This window comes from Hippocampus bargibanti, linkage group LG17 (assembly GCF_051943395.1).
Source record: "Hippocampus bargibanti isolate YZ-2025 linkage group LG17, ASM5194339v1, whole genome shotgun sequence".
In the NCBI taxonomy this organism is placed as follows: domain Eukaryota; kingdom Metazoa; phylum Chordata; class Actinopteri; order Syngnathiformes; family Syngnathidae; genus Hippocampus; species Hippocampus bargibanti.
Genome location: NC_142750.1, coordinates 10,059,060 through 10,086,381, shown reverse-complemented (window position 1 = coordinate 10,086,381; position 27,322 = coordinate 10,059,060). Strand labels below are relative to the sequence as shown.

Sequence of the window (27,322 nt, the reverse complement as noted above, 5' to 3'; positions counted from 1 at the left end):
TGATTAAATAAAAAGTTGGAGAGAAAATACTTATCTTTTCCTTTCGACTTTCCCTTCAAGGGGTCGCCGCAGCAAATCAGTGTCCTCCATCTTTAGAGGTTTGATCCGCATGTTTGTTTTCGCCAAGCTTTTATGTCGATGCCCTTCCTGACACAACCCTCTGTATTTATCCGGGCTTGGGACCGGCACAAGAAGACATATGTCCCTTTGTGGCTACAGAACAAGCAACTCGCTCAGTAAAAGGCTCCCAAACACAAAATGGTCATCGGCACAGCAACATTCAAAAAAGCAAAAACTATACTCACCATTTGATGACAATACTCTGATCTTACCATGAAATGGGCATGTCTTTATGTAACGGAGTTGTGCACTGTGACACCCGTCACATTTATAGTAACAAAAAACGAAATAACTAATATGACAACACAAAGACAGAGTCATTCATTCTTCAGCACTTGCTGTAACCTCTTTGACATGAAGCAGTTCTAGATGAAAGAGGGGAGGATCAAAGCCACCTTTTCAGCAGTGAATCAAGGACATCATGGTGGAATGTGCACATCTTTTCCTTTCGGCTTTTCCCTTCAAGGGGTCGCCACAACGAATCAGTGTCCTCCATCTTCTGAGGTTTGATCTGCATGTTTTGGCCAAGCTTTTACCTCGGATGCCATTCCTGACACAACCCTCTGTATCCGGGCTTGGGACCGGCACAAGAAGAAGCTGGAATCAACCCCTGCATCTCTCCACCGTGAGGCCGACTTGCTAACCAGTCGCTCACCCGCTCCACACAACCAAAACCTTCTGACCAAATTCTTCTAGTGGCCTGTACTCCTGAGAACTGTGAGTAGCTGCACCCGAGTGTGTGAATTCGTCAGTTACATATCGTAAAAGGTGGTGGAGTGCAAAGGCCTCTCAAAATTGGCTCGTGTAGACTACCTGCTTTGACCTATCATTATTCTCTGGTGTTATAATAGAACTCTACCCACAAAAAATGCATGATTATAGAGAACTGAAATACACTCAGAAAAGGGAACACAATATAAAATGTTTTTGTAATTACCTTCTTTGATAGGATATATTATTTGTGGTTGAAACACATTTGTCAATGGCTTCCTTGTATTTTACTCTTACTTTGAAAACAACACTCCCGTTTTCCGGGTTTGTGGGTGTTTAAATTATACTTAACTTGTCAAAGTGGCAGTTGTCGTCACAATATCAACAGGATCTTTGAGCAAAAAAACAACGGTTCAATACCGAGTGTTTAGTATTTTATTAATATTTTCTGAGTACGTTATGCCTGCCACATAGGCGTCGACGAAAATGTTGACAACGTGTGCGTGCTGACTCTGGCGGTCCGGATAGTTAGCATGCACGGTAGCTACAGCTAGCACGGTGTGTGCTGCCGACTGGGCCTGTTGAAGAGGTTCGTGAGCGCGCTGCGTCTCGCCGGGGACCCACTCACAACTTCCGCACCGCGAGTGGTAACAAACTCCACCAATTCAACATTATTAAGCCACCAACCTGCGATTTTGATAAATATCACTGTATATTGATGTGATTATTGTCTACATGGATGTCCACCGTATCACATTACATTTAGGTTTCCGAAATCATAAATCGGGAGATTTTCGTACTCGCGACTGTGGTGCGTGTTAAAATAATGTGAGCGTTACAAAAGTGTAAATTAGAAGTAAATAAAACACAAAAATGCTTTGATTGTTTATTCTTTGAATTAGTACAAAAAGTTATTTTTTTACGTTTTCTTTTGTTTCACCTTACAAATGAACTGTCTGTATTGTATCAATAGTTGGTTTATAAAGTAAGTACGGTGGTCAAAATCGGGAGTCTATTGACCAAATCGTGAGACTTAACATGTATAGTATCAAACTTGTGTTCCAGTGATGGAGACGGTGCCCTCTGAGCCATCTGTCATGGCAGTCGACCTATCCAAAGGCTTCTCCGCGCCAACCCGAACCCAAAACCAGTGCGCCCCTGCCTTGGATCTCACTGTCAAGCCTGAGTGGTACCAGGCCGGCTCACGTGTCGACTCCTCATACGGAACCAAAAGTTATGATGGGGATGACCCGTGGTCTCCCGGGTCCTACCAAGGGGATGCCAGCTGCGAGGACGACAGTGACAGCGGCTCGGACGTTATTGTCCTGCTTGCGGCCGCCAAGGAGCCACTTGTCTGCGCCTCTTTTTTGGCTGGTGGCATTGTGGAGTCACCAGGATATTGCCAGCAAACTCTCAGCTCGCAGAGTAGTGACCGCTCATCATCTGAAGAAGAGGAAGTGGAGGAGGAATCGGATAGCTCGGCGGACATTCCGCCGCATCATGCTCGGCCTGTCGTTCGCCTTGCGGACCTTAGATTCGACTACGCTGGCATTGCAGACTCCTGTGCTGACACGTTGAGCGACGACAGCGACATTGTAGAAGTCCCTGTCACCCGAAGGAGACCCATAGTACCCCATAATAAAATTCCTGAAAAATCTGCCGCCGTTGATTGCAAGTGCAGCGTCAGAATAAGAGCACATCTTGAGCAAGCGGCTCCATCGTCGCCCCGGCCAGTGCGTCGCCATCTTGCTCGAAGTGTAAAGAAAGATGCATTGGGGGTTTATTACGAAAGCTGCGACTCTGACGACGCCACGGGAAACGCGCTGGAGAGCGATGACGATGCTCAGCAATGCCACACTGCCAGTAAATCCGACTCTGACCAAAGCTGCACGGTGAACCAAACCCATGATCATCGTCTTAACAAATCAAACAGCTCCCCCCAGTCCCGAACCGCCGACAAGGTTCTCCGACGCCATTCCAGCGAAGCTGATGATGCTCGCCAACTCCACAAAGCCAGAAAAAACGCTTCCCAACAACATTTCACCCCCAAAATAGACAACTTTCAACAGCGCCGCTTGTCCCAAAAATCTAGCAAGGCTCAAGAACGTCACGCAAGCGAATCTGATGATGCTCACCGACACCACCCGGCAAAAAATCCCCATCATGCTCACGCCGCAAGCAAATCTCATCGCCTCAGCACCACCACCACCAAATCAGCAAACGCTGCAAGAATTTCAACCAAACGAAAGTCATCGGCGTTTGCTAAAAAATCTGCAAAGAAACGACAACGTAATCGTCGAGCGTGGTTTCCACCGTCGTCTCTTTTCTCACCGCCCGAGCCTCAAATCAAATTAAGGTGCACCGTCGAGCAAAAAATAGCTAAGAAAAAGAAAACATCAGACAACTTTTGTCCGTTTGTGCGAGTTCGCTGGCGTGCCCGCTCCCACTGTCATGATGTGACTGTGGTCAACCACGAGGAGCAACAAGACGCCCCACAGCAAAAACAAAGCGTCGCCCCGTTTTTTACTGGCATCACCCCAAAAGCTTCCTGTTTCCGTCCGGGACGACTTAAGGACGCCGCCCCCGCCGTTGCGCCGCCATCGTGCTGCCTTTGCGGTAGCCAGGCTAACGCTAACGGCATGGGCGATCTTCACGGGCCGTATCTACCCGTGACCGGCTCGCTCGCCAACTGTTGTGATGACGACGGCGGCGAGCGCTGGATCCATTCGGATTGCGGTGTTTGGAGCAGCGGTGTCTACCTGGTGCGAGGGAACTTGTACGGCCTGCAGGAGGCGGAGCAAATGGCACGCAGCACGGTCTGTACCATGCTAAAAAAAAATCTGATAAATGTCGCTTTCTGTCAGTGTTTTTGTCTGCTTGGGATGACATCATTCTCTCCTACTTGTGCTTCCTGTGACAGATGTGCTGTTGGTGTCATCAGTCAGGTGCTATTATGGGATGTTCACACAAAGGATGCACCCAATATTTTCACTGCGCGTGTGCTCAACTTGCAGGTAGTATATAAGCGTGTGTGTTGAACATGCATTTTAAATATGTATGAACTGTACGTGTTTTTGATATGAAAGTGTGTTTGACGTGTGTATTTAGGTTGTGTGCTAAACAAGGAGAACTTGTCACTACGTTGTTCAAAGCATCTCTTGGGTTGGCCAACAACAGCATGAGGGACATACACAGGTGCGTTTATTTTTGTGTGTGCGTGCGTGTGTGCGTGTGTGTTTTATTTGCGTTTATTAGCAGTGTCTGAAACTCAGTGTCTGAAAACTTGCCTGCCCCATTTTTCACAACTTGAAACACAATAAGACGACTAATCTAAAAAAAATGTTGCAAAGTATAACAGATTTTTTTTAAATTAAGGAAGTACCTACCACAAATGCTCCCTTGCTTAATTTATGGTAAATATCCCTTGCTAAAGATTTTTCTCCCGTTGTCGTTTGTCGTCATCATGCGCAATACAATGTTTGCGTTGCGTTGTCTGCTTAAAGGACAACCGACGTCTCCGGACAAGTTGTGTCCACGGCTTCAAATGACTTCTACTGAGCGTATTTTACAAAGATTCCACCGCATATAGCTATATTTTACGTTTTAAGACTATTCAAGAAGTCTTGTTTTTGAGTTGGTGACGAGTCCGTACGTGACGTCACTGAAGGAAGGCCCCTGACCGAAAAAGAAAAGACACATTGTAGCAGTCCTTCCATCACGTCAATGTATTTTGCTGTACTTGTTTGGTCTGAAAACCTTGTGTTGCACCAAAAAGCCGCCAGAAGAGGGCGACAAAGTTCCATGGAAGGAATTTATCACCCTGTGTAAACGGGCTGATTAATTCCTCACAGGAGCTTGGATGCCATTTTATGCCTCTTTTTGGGTGATACATTTCCCCCCAATGTTACCTCAAAATGACACGGAATAAATTCTTTAATGTACTGTATGTATTAATGTGTGTGTGCGTCCGAGCGCTCGTGTGTGTGCATGAGATCTCGTGTGTGTGTGTGTGTGTGTGTGTGTGTGTGTGTGTGTGTGTGTGCGTGTGTGTGTGTGTGTGTGTGTGTGTGTGTGTGTGTGTGTGTGTGTAGGAGTGTGTTTATTTGTGAATGTGCGTGTGTTTGTGTATGTGTGTGTTTGTGCTCACATGGGTGTTCCATGTGACAGAGGAAAAGTTGGCGAGAGGTGCTGCGTCATGTCAGGTGACAGACAAGGGCGACCGCTCTCATCATTGACAAGCAATTGATGCATGATTGACACCTGGAGTCACATGACTACGTAACAGCACTCCAGAGTAATCAGATGTAAGTACTCATACTATTAAGTCACAAGACATAAATTTCAACTCGTATATTTTTTCCCCCTTCAGCAAAGTTGTTCAGGAGGCGGGGCATGTTATGACCACGCCCATAGTCCCGTGACATCATCAAAAGCAGCCTCCACGTGTCCATCAATGTCATTCAAGCTTTACGGTAGCATTTCTCCTCGCGTGTTTTTGTGACGTTTGACTTTTTTATCTTTTTGTTTATGTTGATGTTGTGTGTATTTGTTTCAGGTGACAACTTGAGGAGTTCCACAGAGTTTTCAGTTCACTCATCACCTGCAAATTTTGAATCCAAGGTGACTTCATGTGTTCCAAAACATTTTTGACACTGGTGGCACGTCTGACTGCAGCTGCTCACCCGCAGAAAAAAATATTCTGTGTAAAGTGTCCTTGGGAGTTTTAAAAGGCGCTTAGAAATAAAATGTATTATTATTATTGTTATTCTCATAACTGGTTTCAACAATGTCTTCACAGTTTTCTAGCACATTGGTTTTTTGAGACATTTGATTTTTGGTTTTGAATGAATAAATGAATGAATGTGGCATTTCAAAGTAATTCTGATGCCAAACCTAACCCTTAATTCATTAATACATTGGTATAAATTGAAAATATGCATCATTACTAATGATGTTATTGTTCTGAAAAGATGCCCTCGGAAAAAAATGTGGCAAATTCTGATTCAGCGCACAACAACCAATTCAAAAAGTTAACTAGTGTCTCTGATTTAAAAAAATCAGTCCAAATTTGTTGAACAGTTTTATTCATAAGCATTCAGAAATTCTGGATTGTTATTGTCGTAGCTGGGATGTGCATCACACACAGTTGCCATGCCGTCCTTAAAACACACATGATGATGTCACATCTGATTTTTTTTACGCCTTTTGGAAGATGAATAGCAGTCCTTCCCTTTTAAATCAAGATCTCTTCCAATTTCTGTCTTGAACGAACAGATTGCTGCACACCAATAAATGGCACGACAATGAAAGAATCTCAGTATGTATGTTGGTTCGTGTTCACCAATTCTGACATCCGGTGTCAGCTGGCTTCAATTTGCAAAATTGTAGATGACGCAATCATGAATGAACACACGTTATTGTTCCATAATTTTAGTTGGATGCGCACTTAAAAATTGTCTTGCCTTTAAGTGAACACGCAACCAATTTCATGTCGTCATTTTTATTTTGTGTATTTCCTTTGGTTACAACCATCCATTATTAGAGCCGCTCGCCCTCATTTGGGTCACCCATGTGCCTATCTGAGATGATCTGTTTTGTTTTGAATTTATTTAACAGTCAAACATAGAATTATTGTAGTCTCCATTTAAAAGAAGACATAATTAATACAAAAGCAAACAGCTAAACAATAAATCACGCAAACGGTCATGCGAAACAGAAACGGTGAATACAAAAGTGATAAGAGGCAGACATCATAAATTGATGAATCAAGTCTTCAAAATGAGTGCGCCGCCCGGGAATCGAACCCGGGTCGCAAGAATGGGAATCTTGCATGATACCACTACACCAGCGGCGCGTTATATTTGAGTGTCGAAAAAGTCCTACAAATAGAATACAACCCGAAATGTGAAGGTAAACAGTTGACTTCTAAATATTTACAATGTAGACAGAAAAGCCCATACGCTAAACAACACGCGAAAAAGTCCAATCTATCCGTCATCCCGAGCCGGAATGGAATCGACATGTTTGGCAGTTTCAAAAGTTGACCGCTAGATGTCACTATGAGACATATAATGTCATGTCCACACTTTGTGTCCTTTGAACTTTTCTCGTTGTTGACCACGTTTGTTCACTCAAAAAATCTTTTTTCAAATAACCGTATTCAGTGTTACTTAACACTGAACAGCTGTATGCCGAAATAATTATCTTCAATGTAGATTTAATGATGCCGAAATGTCGTTTTGGGAGGTCGAGCTCATAATTGGACTGAAGGTAGTGGCAGGCTTGTTGACCCGACCACGTGTGCGTGCGCGCTACACTTTCTTCTCCCCAGTCGCGCGTGCTCGTGATGGGAAGTGACAGAGGGGAGGGAACTCCGGTAGGCTGCGGATAGCGTCAGTTTCACAAACTTCACGCATTCCCGAACAACCGACGGACATACGCCCTTCCCCTCCACTTGCTCATCTCCCACAAACATATTTGGTCCTGGCATCTTCTCTGTAGTGGACAGGCGTCCTGGAATTGTCCTCGCCAACGGACTAACTAAACAAGCTACAAGCTGCTCTCATGGACGCCAAGTGGAGGGCGAGTTACAACGGTGATTTTGGACCCCCTCCTCAAAATGTGGACGTAAAAACGGAGAAGATGTTGGTGTGTTGATATTCGAGGAAGAAGATGATTAGCGACGAAAGAAACAGCCACGCCAATAAACAGACGGCCGTGGTGGGCTTACTTATCCGCTCCCCCAAGAAGAGACTCGCCCAACTTGGCCGGAAAGCCAGCAATGGATCAACACAGTAAGATCCACTTAGTGTAACTTAACTCCATTATATGTTACACATAAATGCTAAATATGATACAACCTGACTGGACTCTACTTTGTATCATTTGCTCTCTGATTTACCTTTTCTATTTACCTACTACTCATACTACTCCACAAGTATTCTAATTTACACAGTACTCTACTTTTTAATTGCATAATTCTTTAATTACATAATTCTGTATGACAAGGGGAGCCTCTTTGGTGGCTTTATCCCATGAACTGGAACTCATCACTACTCCAGTCACTCTGCAAACTGACTCCTTTGCTTTTTGCAAAAATGGAATCAAATTAATGTCCACCTGCGCTTTGATTTTAGATGTCCCTTTTATGCATCATCCCTAAAGGAAAACTGAGTAAAGATACACTTGGAACAAAAGCAAATCAAGAGCAGCAATGATTTAGAAATATTTTCAAGGGGTTCAAAACATGCTTGGAAAGTGCGCTGCCTCACCACTGCTACAATCAAGTTGTGGTTGGAGCTCTCAATGTCATTTGTTTTGGTTTGTATCACAGTCACTTTGATATTTGATTTGCAAATGGCCCCATTATGGGACTATTAAAGGCTTTCTGCATGATTCTAATATCGGACAGATGTCATGTCTTTGGGCGTTAAGTGAGCTGAAGAGATTTACTTAGACAAAAATAATGTGTGATATCTTCATGTAAAAATATTGTGACTGTGTGTTGAGTACAGTGAGACCTCAACTTACGAACTTAATTGGTTCCCAGACAGCGTGTGTAAGGCGAAAACTGTGTATCTAAAAAAAAAATTCCCATAGGAAAACATTAAAATGAGAATAATCCGTTCCCGGGTTTCCATAAAATATACTTTTCAACTAAATAAGCCTTAAAACTACACACAACATACCTTATTCTATGTATAATAAATGTGCTATTGTATTGTAATGAAAGAAATACACTGCATTGTATCATAAAGTCACTTTATTTACAATTGTGATGGTCATTTATGGCTTGATGGAATGGCGTTGGAGGTCGAAGGTCAAACGGAATTGCTGTTTGGAAAGAGAGGCACATTACATGAGGACTGTAATTAAAGAAATAAACTGTGCTGTAAAATAATGTTTTATATACCTTTTTGATGGTCGTTGATGGCTTATGGAAGGAGAGTTACCTTCCATAAGGACTGTTGGTAACTTAACCTCTGGTGCTGTTCGGTCGTGTGCTTCCGCCGAAGATCACTCCGCCAGCCGTGGTGGGTGTGTATTATGAAAATAGTGCTTATTATAAGGTTTAATTTTCATAAATTCGACGTTTGTAAGACGAAAAGTTTGTAAGATAAGGTGTTTGTAAGGTGAGGTCTCACTGTACTTTCATTTAGGAACATTATTAACCTTTTGGGGAGACCTCAGTTACTGGCAGATTCAATCGGGATTTACAGTACGTGATGAATCTGTATAATTTTTTTTGTTCAGATTATGTTACCTTGTGTTGTCCATGTCCCAGCAGTTCAACCAGCACGGGCCGTTCGGCCGAGAGTTCAGGCGTCCGGCAGCCGGCCAAGTCCAAAATCCGGCGCCACAACAACAACAAGCGACTCTCAGGCGTCTTCAACCACAGCCCCAACCTCAACCGAAGTGAGAGCGGATCGGCCTCAACCACAGAGCAAGACGACCCGGCCGAGCTGTCCTGCCAGTTGTCGGTGCCTGGCATCCTCAAGATTTTCGGCAGCGACATTTGCCAGGGCGCCAACTATAAAAGCGTCCTAGCCACCACACAGTCCAGCGCCAAGGAGCTTCTCAAAGAAGCTCTGGACAGGTCAGAATCATGCAAGATCGGACAACATTTTCAATCAGATGCCATTAAAATAATTGAACACATTGACTGGCAGCCATTTTGCCATTTTTTGATTTTTTTAAAACATATAAAATCAGTTTTTCATGGAAAAAATAGCTAAACTCTTTTCATTCACATTTTCTGTAACTAAAGAGGAAACGATCAACTTCATTGGCAAATTATGACTAGATACTCTCAGCTGGCATTTGTTTGGCCTCCTTCAGGTACAATCTGGAGAGAGCGGACGCCGGCGACTACGTGCTGTGCGATGTGATCGGTCAGACAGGCACGGGCGGCCAGTGGCGGCAGGAATGTTTCCGCGTGGTGGGTGACCACGAGAAACCACTGGTCCTGCAGTCGCTGTGGAAACCCAAAGAAGGATTCTCGCGCCGCTTTGAGATCCAGCTGAGGCGCCGAGTGGAAGAGCAGAGTCTGAATGAGCGGGACACCGTCACGGCAGGTATATCACATGGCCCCCTTTGTGATTGATGTGGACTATATATATACAGTAAAGTCTCGTTATATCGATATCGGATATATCGATAGTCCCGGTTATATCGATACTATTTCTATGCACGCACGGAGAAAATTACATGCAAACAGGGTCGGATATATCGATAGTCCCGGTTATATCGATATTTTTTTGGACTCCCTTGAATATCGATATAACGAGACTTTACTGTATATATTTGTGCACCTCACACTCCATCAGTGGCGTTTGTGGCCCGGCGGAATGATTTAAGGGAGATGCAAAGTCAGCCCTTTATGGGATTGGCCCTTTGTCTCCTGCATATCTCTCATTGGAAGGCAGCCACAGGAGACCAAAGCTGTCCTTATCTTTGTTTATGACGCAAAGGCATCCAAAGTGCCAAATGATAAGTGCTTCGTACTTGCGCAGGAAGTCCCAGAAATCCTCCGGATGAACTGGAATGTGTGGATTTGAGTAAATCCGAGAATATTCTGTGATCGTTTCATTCTCCGGATTTTGAAGGGATTGTGGTTGTTGTCGAAAATTACCGTATTTTCTGGTGTATAAGGCGCACCCAAAAGTCTTGATTTTCATCAAAAGATCAACCTGCGCCTTATATGTAAGTTGCTGTCGGTGCGGTTGGACAGTTTGCTGCTGTATGATGAATCCCGCGATTAAAAGAAAGGAGCGTCAGTGCAGAGCGCCAATGCGTATGTGGAACTGTCGCTGCTTGGAATTGAAGCGGATTTACATGGGATGTGTGAGACAGTCTCTTTTCGTCAATGGATGCTACAGCTTCGTGTTTGCTTTCAACATTTAGCTTGTAGCAGACATTTCACCATGATGTCCCTGATCCATTGGTGAAAAGGACACTTTGATTTTCTCTTCTTTCATCTACAACTGCTTCATACAACAAAGAGGGTGCAAAAAGTGCTTAAGATTGAATCACTGTCTGTGTTTTTGTATTGTGTCACATTATAATAATAACATAAAATAAATAAATAATACAGTCACAGGATACGTTTTTATGCGGGTGAGCAGCGGCAGCCAGACACGCCAGTGTTCATTTGTTTTTGTTTTTTTCTTTTGACTTCCAAGATGGCGCCACGAGAGTGGCTGCCTTTACAGCAGGTCATATAACATAAAATTCCTACTTATTTCTAACCGATAAACACGTTAAGGCAAAAATTAGTGCATCCAAAAGATAGGCTACCAAATGAAAAACAAAGTAATGTAGTTTATTCCATACATTGTAAGAATGAAAATTGTAAAGAGCAGTACATTGGGGAGACTCAACAAATTCTCAAAAAAAGACTTTATCAACATCGCAGGGATAATACTAGTGGGCCTCAATCGGCAGTACATTTGCACCTAAAAGCTAGCAACCACTCATTTGACGACAATGAGGTTAAAATCTTAGCGAAAGAACATAGATGGTTTGAAAGGGGGGTAAAAGAAGCGATTCTTATAAAACAACAAAATCCTTCATTAAACCGGTTTGTTGGGGTGAGGTTCAATTTGGATCGTTCATACAATAGCCTGCTTAGGCAAAACAGGTTAGGCAACTTTCGCAATGCTGATGAGGGTCGTTATGCTGATGAGGTGATACCGGGGGGTGTGGGGGTAATAGGCCAGTCGCTAGTCAGGAATGTAGGAACAATCAGTGGGGCCACAGGGAGGGGTCCCCTGCCCCCCCCCCCCCCCCCCAACCTGAGAGTAGGGACCTATCATAGCTGTGTCCGGCGCCACCATGTCTGGACATTAGGGATATATAAATGGGGCCGATACGACCAGTCAGACTTTAGTTCGCTGACGAAGCCTCTTGGATAGGAGGCGAAACGTCCGACACCTTCAAAAAAAGTACAGATGACGGCTGAAGAAACCTTCTCATCGATGGTCCACTCCTGTACGACTGAGAGCTTACACAGACGTTTTTCAGCAGGTCCTGTATTTTGTTTTTATACTTCTTCCTTTCCTCTTACTTTCATCACTTTGCTGCTGTCAAATGTAAATTTCTCCACTGCGAATTTAATAATGGATAATCCAATCCAAATAATATTGAGCCACAGCAGGTCTCGCAACTCCTGTCGGCAGCCACCGACTCTATTTCCCCTGTAGAAGAAGTAGTGCGTAACCCCAGTCACGACTGTAGTGTCTTATAATGTGGTGTACCTTAATTAAATGCAAGACTTTTATATATTTATATAATATATCTGAAAAACTTTGTTCATTGAAGGTGTGCCTTACTGTCCGATGCGCCTTATATATGAAAGAAAATTAGAAAATACACTGTTTAGTGGGGGTGCGCCTTATACTCCGGTGCGCCTTATACACTGGAAGATACGGTAGTTTGGAAGGACTTACCATTTATTATTTTGTACCTCTTTACGGTCTGTTGCATATGTTTCCATGAGTGGGGATTGGGGGTGCCTTGTTGTGTTCAGGATGACTGTGCAGAAATTAAGAAGTCATTGAAGTCCATCCTGATTTTGATTATACGTTTTGTTGTGTCCAGGCATCAATGCTCAAGCACGCAAGCTTCAGCGGAACCGCTCCAGGGCCACCTCGCTTTTGGTGGACAGCAGCCTGCTCGCAGCTGCGGATGGGACGGATTTTTGGAGGAGCCTGAGTGAAATGGACCTGAGCGCCATGGGCAAGGAGGCCCGGGCGGTGCAACGATCCCAGGTCCGGAACCAGGATCGGGACAAGGACAACGACGAGGACAAAGACGTCCTGGGGTTGTTGGGCATGGAGAAAGAAGAGACCGAAAGCAGCGATGACAACGCCACCCAGTACTCAATTCACCCGCCTTTTGACTTCCCCTACTTTCTGCTCCTCCAGGGATACAACCACAGACAGGTGACATACTACTTTTTACTTTTTTCTAATGTAATATATAAAAAAAGTTAATATATGAATACTATAATAAATGAATTGCATTATCAATGAAGATCGATGAAAAGGTTTCTTCAGCCGTCATCTGTACGGACGTTTCGCTCCTCATGGATGAGAAGCGAAATGTCTGACACCTTCGAAGAAGTACAGATGACAGCTGAAGAAACCTTTTCATCGACCGACCACCCACTCCTGTACGACTGAGAGCTTACACAGATGTATTGTCAATGAAGCATCACATTCGTATTATAAGACAGTATCTATAAAATACATCGATCCACTAAAATAGTTAATTAAATTGCAAAAAAAAAAAAATTCAAATGAATTTCCTTTTATTGAGTACTTTTTAAAATTTAATCTTCACTGATACCAATTCAGATTGCCTTTCATTTTCCATTCACTGTTATTCAATGTCCACAGGTGTCAAAGTCAAGGCCCGACGGCCAAATCTGGCCCGCCACATCATTATGTTCGGCCAGCGAAAGCAAATCAAAATCCATGATGCTTGCTAAAGTCCGAATCAAAATTTCAAATTGTCGTATGTAAACCACAATAACAGTCATTATTTTTTACCTCAAATTTGAAAACTAGTCATTCATCAATTTGTTGTGCATTCAAACATTCAAATGGCTTCCCCAAATTCATAACAGCCCTCGAGGGCAAAGCAGAACCACAATGTTGCCGGTGGCAAAAAAAAATGAGTTGGACACTGTTCCTGTTTTTGATAAATTCATTAGGTTTAATTGGACTGTTCAAACACACTTTGTGCATAACAATAAAGTTCTGTCAGTGAAGTGTGTGACGGACAGGACAGGATGTCCTTTTGTTGGCACACGCTGGGGGAGCATGAGGAGGACACACACACACACACACACACACACACACACACACACACACACACACACACACACACACACGAAGAGATAAACCCGATTACAAGCCAGTGGGGTTATTCTGAGAGTGTGTGAGAGTTGGGGGAGGGGCCATCCAATTATATGACGCCTCACCTCCAGAAATCCGGGAGCACTTGGTGTTTGTTGTCTGGTCTGAAGCAGACAGGTGTAAGTCTAAAGTCTTAACCTTTCGCCTTCGAGCAAGCCCTAAAATTGTCCACTTAAGCCCGAGTGGAGTCGAGTCATGTGACCACAGAGGCCCACGGGAGGGGGACATCGTCGACATGCGGACATCTCAAATGCATCTTGACGCGCAGGGAATAAAAGCAAGATGACAACTGGTCCTTCAACATGATCTAGAACATCACAAATTAATGAATAATTAGTTTTCAAATTTGAAGTAAAAAATAATGGCTGTTGTTGTGGTTTACATGGGACAATTTTAAATTTTGGTTTGACTTTAGCAAGCATCATGGAATTTCCCAAGTTTGATTTGCATTCGCAGGCCGAATAAAATGATGTGTTTAGCCAGATTTGGCCGCCCGGCCCTGAATTTGACTTCCGCGCTCTACAATTTGATTTGAATCGTTTTTATTTTTTTATTTTTGCAGGATTTTGTCATTTATCTGCTCAGTGGGAGCAGCACGGTTTTAGGCCATTGCGCCGAGCATCGCGCCGGCGAGGATGAGGAGTGTCTGAAAGTGGACATCCTGCTCTTCGCCCCCGACGTCCTCCCCCGCCACTGTCGCGTGCGCCGTCTGGATACAGCCACCATGCTCAAGCCGCTCCACGGTGCCTCTGTCACCAAAAACGGGGTTCCCCTGAAGGAAGAGGCGGAGCTTCACCCCGGCGACCTGGTGGCTTTGGGGGAGCATTACCTGTTCATGTTCAAGGACCCCACCGGCATGGCGGCAAGACCCCTGCAGAAAAAGGTTCTAAACGTTTTTTGTTGTTGTTGTTTTTTTTAATTAGTGTGTGTGTGTTTTTTTTTTTTTTTTTTTGATGATGACATATTTCTACCACATCAGGAAAAAAAAGTTCAGTGGACTCTGATGACATTAAAAGTTTAATCCCTTAAAATTGTACATTTTAAGGGATAAAATTCTACAAAAGGGTCAAGCTGAGCTGTGAAAAGCAAAATTCTGCAAAAAAAAATCACACATTGCAAATATATTGATATTTTTTTTTTGCACCCCAAAAAAAAAAATGGATAAAACTCCAATAAGTATTTTCTGATTAAAAAAAATCCTCCAAAACACACCAAAAACATCATAAACCCCTAAAAAATATGCCTGACTTTGTATCCACTCTAAATATTTTGTATATTTTTAACATTTATTGAATAAAAATGAATGGATTTTTTTCCTTTCAAACGTCAAAATTGCGATCACCCCTGTCCCCCAAAAAAATCCATTAACGATGTCCAAGTCGACTATTAGTTTTGCTATTAGTTGGCAATTTTTTTTTTCATAAATTTTCTATTTTGGGAAATTTTGAGATTGAGATCTGTTGTAAATTCATCAAGGTAATCAAACGTTATGTTCCCATTTTTTATATACATTCAGTATAATGACACCAATGCTAGCTTTGTATTTTTCTACAGCAGTGGTGTCAAAGTAATTATTTGCCGTGGGCCACATTGTAGTTCCGATTTCCGATGAGAAGGTTTCATCCACTCCTTAATTAGACATGGAGTGCACAACAAATTGAGAAATACCTAGTATTGCATATTTAGATAGCTCATTTTGCTTTTGTTTTTGTCATGCTGCGTTAAATCGAGTGACCTTTCTGCAGACGCCTCCCTGGATGAGGCGCCTCTGTCCTAACAGGGCCGACAACCCGCCGACAACCTGTCAATCGTGCGGCTGGCCTCCTGTCGTCACTCCAGACGATTTTCCAGAAAATGCTGTGACGCTAAACTACGATGCGGAGCAAGAGGACGAGGTTCTGCAGAAGATCATGAACATGGCAGAACCCACAGACGCCGGATCAAAGCTGACGGCCGCCTTCCTCCTCAGCCTGTGCATCCGACGTTCGGCTGCCGCGCGGGACCTTGACCGCTTCAGGCGCCTCCTGCTAAACATGGCGGCGCGTGTGCAGGAAGTTGTCTGGGTACATGACGTCTTCACAAATGCACCCTCATTTTTCCTCGACACAACTTCACTCATCTTCAGCGAGAACATAACATGTTTTTAATGTGTGACAGGACAAGACCAAGGAGCTTGCCTCAATGCAATCAGAGAAGTGAGTGGACACAAGCTCTGCACTGCCTGTGTTTTTAGCAAAGATCAAATCAAGTACAAAAATGGTGTCAAATTCATTTTTTGCCGACATTGTAGTTACAGTTTCCACTCGAGGGCTATTATGAATTTGGGGAAGCCATTAGAAAGTTTCATCCCTTCACATATTGCATGTAGAGCTCACAACAAATTAATGAATAACTAGTTTTCAAATCTAAAGTCAAAAATAGTGACAGTTATTGTGGTTTACATGGGACAATTTGAAATATTGCTTTGGACTTTAGCAAGCATCATGGCACTTGACATGCTTGATTTGCTTTCGCAGGCCGAATAAAATGATGTGGTGGGTCGGATTTGGCCCGCGCGCCTTGACTTTGACACCTATATACCAGACTTATTTTTTGTTGCCCCATCCCTCAAAAATATGTAATCGGTTGAGAACCGATATCCTTTTCCCAGGTTGAAAAGTGACACTATAAACTAGCTTAGAATTGTCAAAATGTGTGTTAAATCTCCTGATACCATGAAGATTTTTTTACATTACCAGCTCGCATCATGAAATTTCCCGGATAAAATAATGTGTTGCGCCTTGACTTGGACACCCGCGAAGTTCATTGACACAAATAATTCCTCTCCTGCTGTTTGTCGCCATTAGCAACCCCCCAACGCAGACGCAAGAAGTGATCTCAAGTCTGCGCCCCCTGGCCGCGTGGATGGCCAACACCATCGAGCTTCTGCACTTCATCCAGCATCACGTCCCTCGGCTTATAGCTGCCGTGAAGGACTCCCCCCAGACAGGTGAGCTGTCAACAAAGTCCGTTACCACTTCCATCACTCACCTGAGCGTCCCACCAACAGGTCTGATGGATGAGGAGGAGATGGCGTCCACTCGTGCTGCCTGCGAGGAGGCCATGACGGTGCTGGAGGAGGTCATCATGTTCACCTTCCAGCAGTCTGTCTACTATCTCACCAAGGTCACTTGAAAACACTGACTCATATTTTTACTACTCTATATTTACCAGGATGTGTTTTTTTTTAAGTATTTCACCAAAAATCCGGCCACCAAAATACACATTCATAAATAAAAGTAATACTAAAACGCACTCAAGTAAAATATATCGCTACAAAGTAAAACTAATTAAAAGGAACAACCCCGCTTTGAAATTTACAATAAATGCTCAAAAATGAATTCTACTATGGCACATACTTTCATAGATACTTAGACGCATTCACAACCCCCCACTCACACACACACACACACACACACACACACACACACACACACACACACACACACACACACACATACGAACACGCGCACACAGACATGCTCTTACATGCAGTGACACAATCACTCACCCAATGTTTTTCGGAAAGTGTACTGTGTAAACAAGCGGCACACACAATGGAAAGATCAGCTGGCCTTATCTGCAGCCCTCAGTGGGCAGGAAAGGCCTGGCGGATACGCAAAACACTTTCACACCAATAATTATCACACACACACACACCAAAAATCCACATATTCTCACCCAAAAACACTCGTGTGCCAAAAAACACATATTGCACATATAACACACTCACACTCACTCTCTCACTCTCTCACTCTCACACTCTCACCCTCACTCACTCTCCCGTCCTCACTCTCTCTGTCTCTTTGTCACTCTCTCTCTCTTCCTCCCTCTCTCCACCCCCCCCCCCCCTCTCTCTCTCTCTCTCTCTCTCTCTCTCTCCCTCTCTCTATCTCTGTCTCTTTCTGTTTCTCTCTGTCTCTGTCTCTCTCACTCTCACTCTCCCGTCCTCTCTCTCTCTCTCTCTCTCTCTCTCTCTCTCTCTCTCTCTCTCTCTCTCTCTCTCTCTCTCTCACTCACTCTCTCTCACACTCACACTCACTCTCACACTCTCACCCTCACTCACTCTCTCTGTCTCTTTGTCACTCTCTCTCTCTCCTCCCTCTCTCCACCCCCTCTGTCTCTCTCTCTCACTCCTTCCATCTCTCCCTCTCTCTGTCTCTTTCTCTCCCTCTCTCTGTCTTGTCTCTTTCTCTCTCTCTCTCTCTCTCTCTCTCTCTCTCTCTCTCTCTCTCTCTCTCTCTCTCTCTCTCTCTCTCTCTCTCTCTCTCTCTCTCTCTCTCTCTCTCTCTCGCTCTCCCGTCCTCACTCTCTCTGTCTCTTTGTCACTCTCTCTCTATTCCTCTCTCTCTCTTCCTCCCTCTCTCCAACCCCCCTCTTCTCTCTCTCTCTCTCTCTCTCTCTCTCTCTCTCTCTCTCTCTCTCTCTCTCTCTCTCTCTCTCTCTCTCTCTCTCTCTCTCTCTCTCTCACTCTCCTTCCTTCTCTCCCTTTCTCCCTCTCCCCCTCGCTCTATTTCCTTCTTTCACTTCGTCACATTTTATGTTTCCAGAAAGGAAGTTGTGTGTGTGTTTTATTTTCCTTTACAAAAAAAACATTGGATTGCTGAGAACATTGACAATGAGGACTTCTCATGTACATGACAAAAAAGTGACCAAAGAAGTCCTATTTAAAAAGGAGTGAAAACTCAGTGAAGCGTCTTTCCACACTGTCTCTTTGTTTTCATGGCCACCAAGCAGCTGTTTTGTGAGTCAGCGCTCTTTTTCTGAGGAGGCGATGTCATGCCTCTGTGGAACAATGAGGAGACTCAAGATGAATTTGGTGGTGTCATCAACTTTGCGCTTATTTCATCCTCCTCTTGTCTGACTTCCTTGCAAGTCCACAGGAAGCATTCGAGGTGGAGCTCGGTTGTCATTGCTCAGGATGATGATTCCCCCCTGGCCATAAACCCCCCACGCAAAACACACCCTTCTCATATTGACTGCTTACTGCATGTGTGTAAATCATGGAGAGGAGATGGAAGAGCAGAAAGCGGGAAAAAATATGACATGAGAACTGGTGTATGGACTGAATTTCACACTGGTTTAACCTCTTTAGAGTGCCTCGTTGTTGCCGTGTGGAAAAGGCCTTTAATTTTTTTTCCATTCAAATTTGTCAGGGATGTGAACAACTCTGATTTGTTTGCTTTTTTTAATTTATTAAGCTACTAAAATCATCTTTTTGTTTCCCGTAGTGTATGTACTCCACGCTGCCGGCGATGCTGGATGGGAACCCGTTCTCAGCGAGCGGCCATTTGCGCGTGCCGGATGCGCTGAGTGGTGTTCTAGAGGTCCTAAAGAAAGCGCTGCAGCTCTTCACCTCCTTCCAGGTGCATGCTGACATCTGCCTGCAGCTGTGCGCGTACCTCTTCTTCTTCATCAACGCCTCGCTCTTCAACACGCTCATGGAGAGAGGTAGCCGCACGCTAGGCTAACTGCGCTAACCCTTGTTTACACTTATGACAATAAATGTTCTGAAAATTGAGTTGGACGGAAATGTGCTCAACTAAGCTGGTGTTTGTCTTGGAGGCTCTGTGGTGGGCTTTTACCAGTGGTCGCGGGGGGTCCAGATGCGGGCCAACCTGGACCTGCTGATGGACTGGCTGCAGAATATCAGCCTGGCCCACGTGGCTGCCGACTTCTTCCAGAAACTCTCGGCCGCCGTTAATCTGCTGGCCACGCCCAAAGAAACGCTCCTGCAGGTCAGAGCTAAAACTAGTTTGACCTTTTCCATGAAAAACACATAATCTTGTCATTCAGCATTATGTAAATTCCACCGAAAATACGCACCGATTAACCTCTCAACAAAGTACAGTATTTTATGGTGTATAAAGCGCACCCAAAAGCGTTCATTTTCTTCAAAGGATGACCCTTCGCCTTATATGTGACGTAATACGGAGCCACAAAAGGTCTCACAACTACTCTCAGCAGCCACTGACTGCATTTCCCTCTGTAGAAGTGGTGCCTAACCCCAGCCTCTACTGTAGTGCCTTATAATGGGGTGTGCCTTATATTTTATAGATGTATATATTATATTTGGAAAACATTTCTTCATTCATTGAAGGTGCACCTTATAGTCCAGTGCGCCTTTTATATGGAAAAAGTTTGAAAATACACCAATCGTTGGGGGTGTGCCTTGTACTCCGGTACACCTTATATAACGGAAAATATGGTACAATCCGCTGCCTTGTGTGACTCAATGTTGCTGCCTTGAGTCAGGATGAGTGAACAGCATTTTATTCAGTCCTTTCTCTTTGGCAAAAGGCCACCATTACCACACCCCCACCCTTTCCCACCCTGTCTAGTGTGAGTGGAGTGCAGCATATGGATGTTTGGAGCAAATGAGGTGGATGCGGTGCACAGTAGCGCAGTTATTCTGGGACACGACCTGGCCGCACGCGCCCATAATCAATGGGTGCATGTTCCAACTGCAGGATGTGTGTGTGTGTGCGTGTGTGCATGCGTTTGTGTGTCGCTGAGGTTTCTAAAATTGGTCTTTTGAGGTTTCCTTCAGTGGACCACGATGATGAGTTCACCATCTTTGTGGCCTTTCAGCTCAAAGTACATCAAACTGATTTCAATCCGGGTTGTCTGTCAACAGTATGCCGAAGCTGTTGGAAAGTCACGAAGTATTAGTTGTGAAAATGATGCTGGAAATTTCTGATTGTTTTTTTGGGGGGGCGGGAATGGGTCATTACAATGGTTAGTGAAGCTCTGGTTTGGTACTTGTTTGAACAGTTTGATTTTTACTCGTCCACTGCCGGACGATGTACAAAAATGGGTCCACTCCAATGCCAGGGTTTTTGTCATTTTTACTCAAATTCTAGGACCCCAAAATATGAGTCTCGCTTGTTTACCTCCAAACAAGCATTACTCTTTTCAGAACCTGTTTCATGTCCCTTGAGCATGTAGATGACAGAATGTTTATTTGACATTCTTCCAAAAGCTTCTAAGACGTTTACTTTCCATGTCTTCAAATATCCTCATCACGCTTTTCACACGCTTTTAACTTTCTTCTGCTTACAGACATCCTGGACTGCCTTGATGTCCGAGTTTTCCGCATTAAATGCGGCGCAGCTGCACCACATGCTGACCTGGTACAACACCGGCAAGACACGGCCAGCAGACTGGACTCCTGGACCGGAAAATGCCGACGCCGCCTGCAGGACAGGTCGGTCCATGCACATGTGCAGCTGTTGTGCACCTAGTGTCAACGTACACATTACCAACTAAACTACGAGCGCAAAACATTTATTTTGCTTATGTCGAACTGCCATTTGCGTCGATGACAAGTTACAATACCGCAAGATTAGATCTATAAAAATAGAGAACATGTTGGATTTATTGGATTAGCCTTTATTAGTCTCGCAGTGGAGAAATTTATATTTCACAGCAGCAAAGTGATGAAAGTAAGAGGAAAAGAAAGAAGTAGAAAAACAAAATCCAGGACCTTCTGTAAAGGCAGCCACTCTCAGGGCGCCATCTTGAAGTCAAAACAGAAACAAAAAACTAAATATCAAATAATGTGACACAACATAAAAGACACAAACTCAATCTTCTGCACTTTCTGCACCCTCTTTGTGGCATGAAGCGGTTCTAGATGAAAGAGGAGAGGATCAAAATGTCCTTTTCACCAGTGGATCAGGGACGACATGGTGAAATGTGCACATCTGCTACAAGCTAAATGTTGAAAGCAAACACGAAGTTGTAGCATCCATTGACGAAAAGAGATTGTCTCACATCTCCTGTCCCACGTCAATCTGCTTCAATTGACAGTCAAATGGCAGATGACAGTCAAATGGCACCCACATTTCTCCCAATCAAAAATGGTGCTGGCAAATTCATGCTGCCGAAAAGGCGCAGCCACTTAGCAGAGTCTCCTTGATGAATGTCGTGGCAGAAAATACTGAAAAATGATCCATATCCGTTCCGCACGACGCACAAAGGAAAACACAAAAATGACATGAAAACAAAAAGGCACGTGAGAGCACTTGGGGACGGCTGCCTACTCGAGCGCCATCTTGGACTTTTTTTTATTATATTACGATATGGGGAGAATTTATTTTGATATGTTTTACTAAAGGGATGTCTTAAACACACAAATTGACACTGACAATTTTTATTATTGTGCCAGACTATAAGCCGATGCTTTTTTGTGCCAATGTTAGCAAAGCGGTGGGACTGAGTTATTGTTTTTGAGTGATTTGAAAGTGGAACGCATTCACCATTTTTTTCCCGGTTTTTATCAATACAAACATGATGATGACAATTTAAATCGGTTTAATTAACATTGATGACTATTACCACCTGTGCTTAGCTTGATGATTCTGTGTGTGAACATGTGTGTGTGCGTGTGTATGTGTGTGTGTGTGTGTGTGTGTGTGTGTGTGTGTGTGTGTGTGTGTGTGTGTGTGTGTGTGTGTGTGTGTGTGTGTGTGTGTGTGTGTGTGTGTGTGTGTGTGTGTGTGTGTGTGTGTGTGTGTGCGTGTGTGCGTATGCGTGCATGCACGCAGCGGACATTTTGGAGAGCTTTGACCAGCATCCGCCACTCATCCTGCCCAGCAGAAGTTTCTTTTTAGAAGAAGCACACCAGGATCCGGCTCTCCTGGAGCAGTTGGCCCACCTGCAGCAGGCCGTCAGCCATGCGTCCCACAGGGAAGGTGTCCATCCACAAGAAGAGGCACAGGTAAAAAAAATAAAAGCAAAAAAAACAATCACCAGTGAGAACAGCTTTGGAATGTCACTAACGAGCGGGAAAAAAATCATAATGTGTCAGACACGACTAGAGTAGAGATTGAATTGTCTAGCTGTTGAGAACAAAGAGAGGACGAGTTCACTCCTTAACTCATTCACTGCCAGACGTGCAACAATGTGTCCACTCCAGTGCCAGGGTTTTTTTCATTTTCACTCAAATTGTAGGGCCCAAAGAATAGTGCGTGTTAGGACTACATCAACATTCAATGCAGCGTAAGAAATCTTACATTCTCTTCTTTCATCGGAAAAAAATAATAATTCCTAAGTTATATGGGTCTAGAGTTATCTGAGCTTGAAATGGAGGCGGCGGCAAACAAATTTGGGAATGGCGCTGTATGTCATATTTTCAATTGCCAAGTAAATTCGGAAATAGCAGTGAATGAGTTAAATTACCATGAACTCAATGATCACCAGCATTATGTGACTGTGGTCGACTCAGATGGACCATGTGACCGCGTCATCCGCAACCACCTCCGATGAGACCTCGCGTCCCGCGGGCCTGCTGCCAGATGTTGCTGGCAACCCGAGCATCAGCAAGGAGGTAGCGGCCCCGAAGCCTGAAACTCACGAGCGGGTGGGTAACGCCGCCCAGTGGGAAGTCAGCACGCCGCAAGCAAAACAGACGGACGCCCAATCACAAGACGGTAACGACACACTTGCATACAGCTCGAAACTCACATCCCGATGGTCATCTTAAGAGGTCGTGGGTCATCTTTAGAGCGTTTCCGCTTCCAATTGAAATGTTCTGGTGAAGTGCATGACTCCACCTTCGCTAAAAACAACAAGTGTACGATTCAAGTCCCCATGTGTTAAATGTTGCAATTCTGTTGGATTGTTCCAATGTTGACATGAAATGTTGTAATGCTTGGTGGCACATGGACAATGTTGTCTTAGATCAAGGGTGTCAAAACTCATTTTTTGCTGCATTGTATTTATGGTTTCCTCTCATGGGCCGTTATGAATTTGGGGAAACCATTAGAATGTTTCATCCCCTCCACATATTACATAAACAGTGCACAACAAATTAATGAATGAATGAAACTAGTTTTCAAATCTGAAGTCAAGAATAATGACTGTTATTGTGGTTTACATCCAAATGTATGAAATTGTGGTTCAGACTTTCGCTAGCATCATGGCACTTGACATGCTTGATTCGTTTTTGCGGGCCGAATAAAATAATATGGTGGGCCAGATTTGGCCCCCGGCCTTGACTTTGACACCTGTGTGTTAGATGCTTGTTTGTTACACTTTAGCAAGTTTTTCCTGAGAAAATGTAGTAGTTTATAAAAATAATAATAATTATACTTTTAACAAATTCACTGTGAGACTTGCAAAAATGTGTCCACTCCAGTGCCAGGGTTTTTGTCATTGTCACTTGAAATTCCGGACCCACACAATATTGAGTTTTAGGACTACATAAACATTCAATGGAGCATAAGAAACCTTACACTCTTTTCTTTCATTAGAAAAAAAGGGTTCATTCCTAAATTATATGGGTCTGGAGTTGTATAAGCTTGAAATGAGGGTGGCTGTCCAAAATCCAATGATATACAGTAAAGTCTCGTTATATCGATATTCTCGGGAGTCGGAACAAATATTGATATAACCGGACTATCGATATATCCGATCCTGTTTGCATGTAAATTTTCTCCTTGCGTTCATAGAAATAGTATCGTAATAAGCAGTACTATCGATATAACCAATATCGATATAACGAGACTTTACTGTACATACGTATTGGTTCATATAGCGCTTTAACAACAGCTGAAGCTGGAACATAGCGCTAACATGGCAAAAGCATAATGCTGCCCCTTGTGGAAAGGAAGAAACAGTGCCAGAGGCCATGGCCAGCGCTTTATCGGCGCCCAAACAAGAGAGAACAAAACCTGAACAAATTTGGGAATGGCGCTCTGTCATGTTTTCAATTCCCAAATAAATTTGTGAATGGCAGTGAATAAATTAATAGGTTTTGTCAGGTTAACTGATTTTTGGGGATGGTTACAGTACTCAAGTGGATGGGCACAGTGGTCAACTGATACTTGATGACCATTCTCTTGCTAACTGTAGCTTTAGAAACACACACACACACACATATGCATCCTGAGCCCTCCTCCCACCCCCACCCACACACATCCACCCCTCCCGCTGTGATGCATTAGGTTTGAGGATTGACTTGATCTGCAGCAGATGTCTTAACTCTCATTGGCTCTTTTCTTACTTTGTAATTAGCTGTTCCACTCTATTATCCTCCGTTACTGTATACAATTTTAAAGTAGTAGTCGTTTAGATTTTGGGGGGGGGTTACACATCATAATCACTCAACTCACATTCTGCTGTACAGTATATTTAGCCTCCGTTCACACTATAATCACTCGCAATTGATTCATGATTGGTTTCAGAAATGAAAACTGCCATTTGTGGCTAAACGTGGCAGTGTGCTCCCATCATGCTTTACGTGTCGCTTAAATGTTATTTGGAAAGTTTGCTAATCCTTTAATCACTGCCAAGAATTACAGCGAAGCGTGGAGGTTAGGACAGAAAAGAACGACGGCGACTGGTCAGCCGCCACCCGTCATGACAATTTACAGTCCGCTTGCTGCCTGGAATCTTAATCGGACGCTTGCGCTTTTGCCGCGCCACCTACGCTCTGTGTGTGTGTGTGCGTGTGTGTGTGTGTGTGTGTGTGTGCGTGCGCGCATGTTTGTGTGCATCTGTGTGTGCGTGTGTGTGTGTGTGCGGCGTGTGCGTCTATTTGGGATGCTGGGAAAAGCTATGCAGGGGGTGCGTTTGAAATACGACAGGTTATTAACTTTGCTCGCTTTAAGATGCTGAACATCCTAAAGTGATTTCAAAAGTTCATCCTACAGAAGATGTTTGGTCAGGTTCGGTTTGGACCTACAACAAAAAAGGCAATTCTTGGCAATTTAGCATCTTTAGCATGCGCAAGAACATTAGCGCTTAGCAAGATCACACTGGGAGCTCAATGACATTTTTTATATATCTATAAACATGCAGAAAGTGAGAGTGTTGTGGACAAAGAAGAAGAAGACGACGACGATCGCGATGACGTATTCACGGTAGAGATTCATCGCGGCCCCCACGGGCTCGGCTTGGCGCTGGTGGACGGCACGGTACGGCTTCTTTCAGGCTAGCCATCGCTTCTATTTTACCCAAAAACTCATCATGCTCTTTATCTCGATTTTATGAATAAGCAGAAGACGGCGCTGAGGATGAGCGGAATTTACGTCAAGTCGCTCGTTCCCGATTCGCCCGCCGCTTTGTGCCGTCACCTGAAGACGGGCGATCGAATCCTTGCTGTCAACGGTGTCAGCCTGGTCGGATTGGACTACACCGTGTAAGTACAAGTGTGTTGTGGGGGAACTTTTGGAGCGGGAAAGAAGTAAACTTGAAACAAAACCTTGTTTTTTTTTTGCTGAATTTAATTAAATTTGGTTGTTTACAACGTATAAAACAAACATGCGAATCAAACCTCTGAAGATGGAGGACACTGATTCTCTGTGGCGACCCCAAAAGGGAAAACCGAAAGGAAAAGAATTAGAAGACATTAGCATTTTATTTATTTATTTTGTTTACAGTGGATTGTTTGCAAACGTGTATATCTGTAATATTTATATTTTACATAAATGCAGGTTTTTATATTTGTATTTACTCCCCCCTAGAAAAAAAGTAAATATGCACATTTACACACAGTAGGCACATACGTGGGATCAGAGAAAAAAATACCATAAAGAATTTTTGTTTTCCAGTGGACGTCAAGTGATTCGTTCATCGGGGGACTCTCTGAGGCTGCTCGTGGCCAACATGGATGCCAACAAAAGTTCGCAGACGACCAAATGCTGAACAGGAAGTCAGGACTGTTTCCTGCTTCCTCTCTGGAAGCTTCTCCTCTCACTCCAAAAACTTTTTTTTGTTGTTGTTCTCTTTTCAATGTCTATAAACTCATTTTATTTATATAAAAAACGTTGCTATTTTCTCATATTTATACAATTTTTAAACGTGTGCACAATAAATGGGTGTGCAGGCAAGGTTGCGCGCGTGTGTGTGTGTGTGTGTGTGTGTGTGTGTGTGTGCGTGTGTGTGTGCGTGTGTGTGTGTGTGTGTGTGTGTGTGTGTGTGTGTGTGTGTGTGTGTGCGTGCGCGCGCGCGCGCAGTGTGTCGGGAAAAGGGTGTGTCGCACCACATTTTTTGGGGTTTAGGTTTTGAAAAGAACTAACGACAATTGTGCACATAGGAAGTCACCCTGATGATTTCCTGCACAGTTCCAAAGAAAACATTCAGGCTTTGCTCGCCCCTTGGCGGCTGCGTTGAGTACGGCATCCACTCTCAAAGGCCACATTTCAATGTAATAACAATGGTTGTTCATTTAATAATAATAATAATAATAATAATTAATTAATTTACAAGCGCCTTTCAATTGTTTTTCAAATATTTTGCGAGTTGAAGCTTGGTGTGTAGTGGCTAGCAAATATGCCTCACGGTTCAAAGGACGGCGTTTGAATTTCAAGCCAATGGTGGCGGGGGGGGGGGGGGGTTATTTGAAGTCACCAGTTTCAGGTGGAAAACTTCTAAATAAATGCAGCTGATTTACCAGAACTTCATTTAAATTACTTTTTTTAATTTTTATTTTTATTTTAGTATCAAAATATTCAATAATCAAAACTTTATCCAGTCCTCGTTTTCATCATTACATTGCATTATTCCAAGGACGAGATCATGCAATT

The 27,322-nt window shown here is 43.7% G+C and overlaps 2 protein-coding genes and 1 non-coding gene across 4 annotated transcripts; 2 read left to right on the top strand and 1 right to left on the bottom strand.

Moving 5' to 3' along the window:
- Positions 1 to 1,193: 1,193 nt before the first annotated feature.
- Positions 1,194 to 6,135, top strand: LOC148885664 (uncharacterized). Its single transcript, XM_089018624.1, is given in 8 exon segments — positions 1,194 to 1,420; positions 1,897 to 3,647; positions 3,752 to 3,845; positions 3,940 to 3,991; positions 3,993 to 4,026; positions 4,999 to 5,135; positions 5,201 to 5,303; positions 5,387 to 6,135. Coding segments are annotated over 5 exon segments (1,968 nt in total). The 5' UTR covers positions 1,194 to 1,420; positions 1,897 to 1,898; the 3' UTR covers positions 5,038 to 5,135; positions 5,201 to 5,303; positions 5,387 to 6,135.
- Positions 6,136 to 6,614: 479 nt separating this feature from the next.
- trnag-ccc (transfer RNA glycine (anticodon CCC)) lies at positions 6,615 to 6,685 on the bottom strand. The gene has a single exon. It is a non-coding gene; the product is annotated as a tRNA-Gly (tRNA).
- A 518-nt stretch (positions 6,686 to 7,203) lies between these two features.
- On the top strand, positions 7,204 to 26,649 carry radil2a (Ras association and DIL domains 2a). Of its 2 annotated transcripts, none has more exons than XM_089018518.1 (17): positions 7,204 to 7,625; positions 9,119 to 9,427; positions 9,670 to 9,905; positions 12,430 to 12,773; positions 14,314 to 14,634; positions 15,497 to 15,814; positions 15,909 to 15,946; positions 16,598 to 16,740; positions 16,801 to 16,916; positions 19,022 to 19,241; positions 19,356 to 19,528; positions 20,853 to 20,997; positions 22,340 to 22,512; positions 23,020 to 23,224; positions 25,596 to 25,711; positions 25,796 to 25,935; positions 26,348 to 26,649. In XM_089018518.1, exons 1-17 carry the CDS (start codon positions 7,504 to 7,506, stop codon positions 26,439 to 26,441), a joined length of 3,213 nt encoding a protein of 1,070 aa, XP_088874644.1. In that variant the 5' UTR covers positions 7,204 to 7,503; the 3' UTR covers positions 26,442 to 26,649. The 2 variants fall into 2 exon arrangements, with proteins under 2 accessions (XP_088874644.1, XP_088874643.1); XM_089018517.1 differs by having other exon boundaries at positions 9,116 to 9,427; positions 26,348 to 26,648.
- Positions 26,650 to 27,322: the final 673 nt, after the last annotated feature.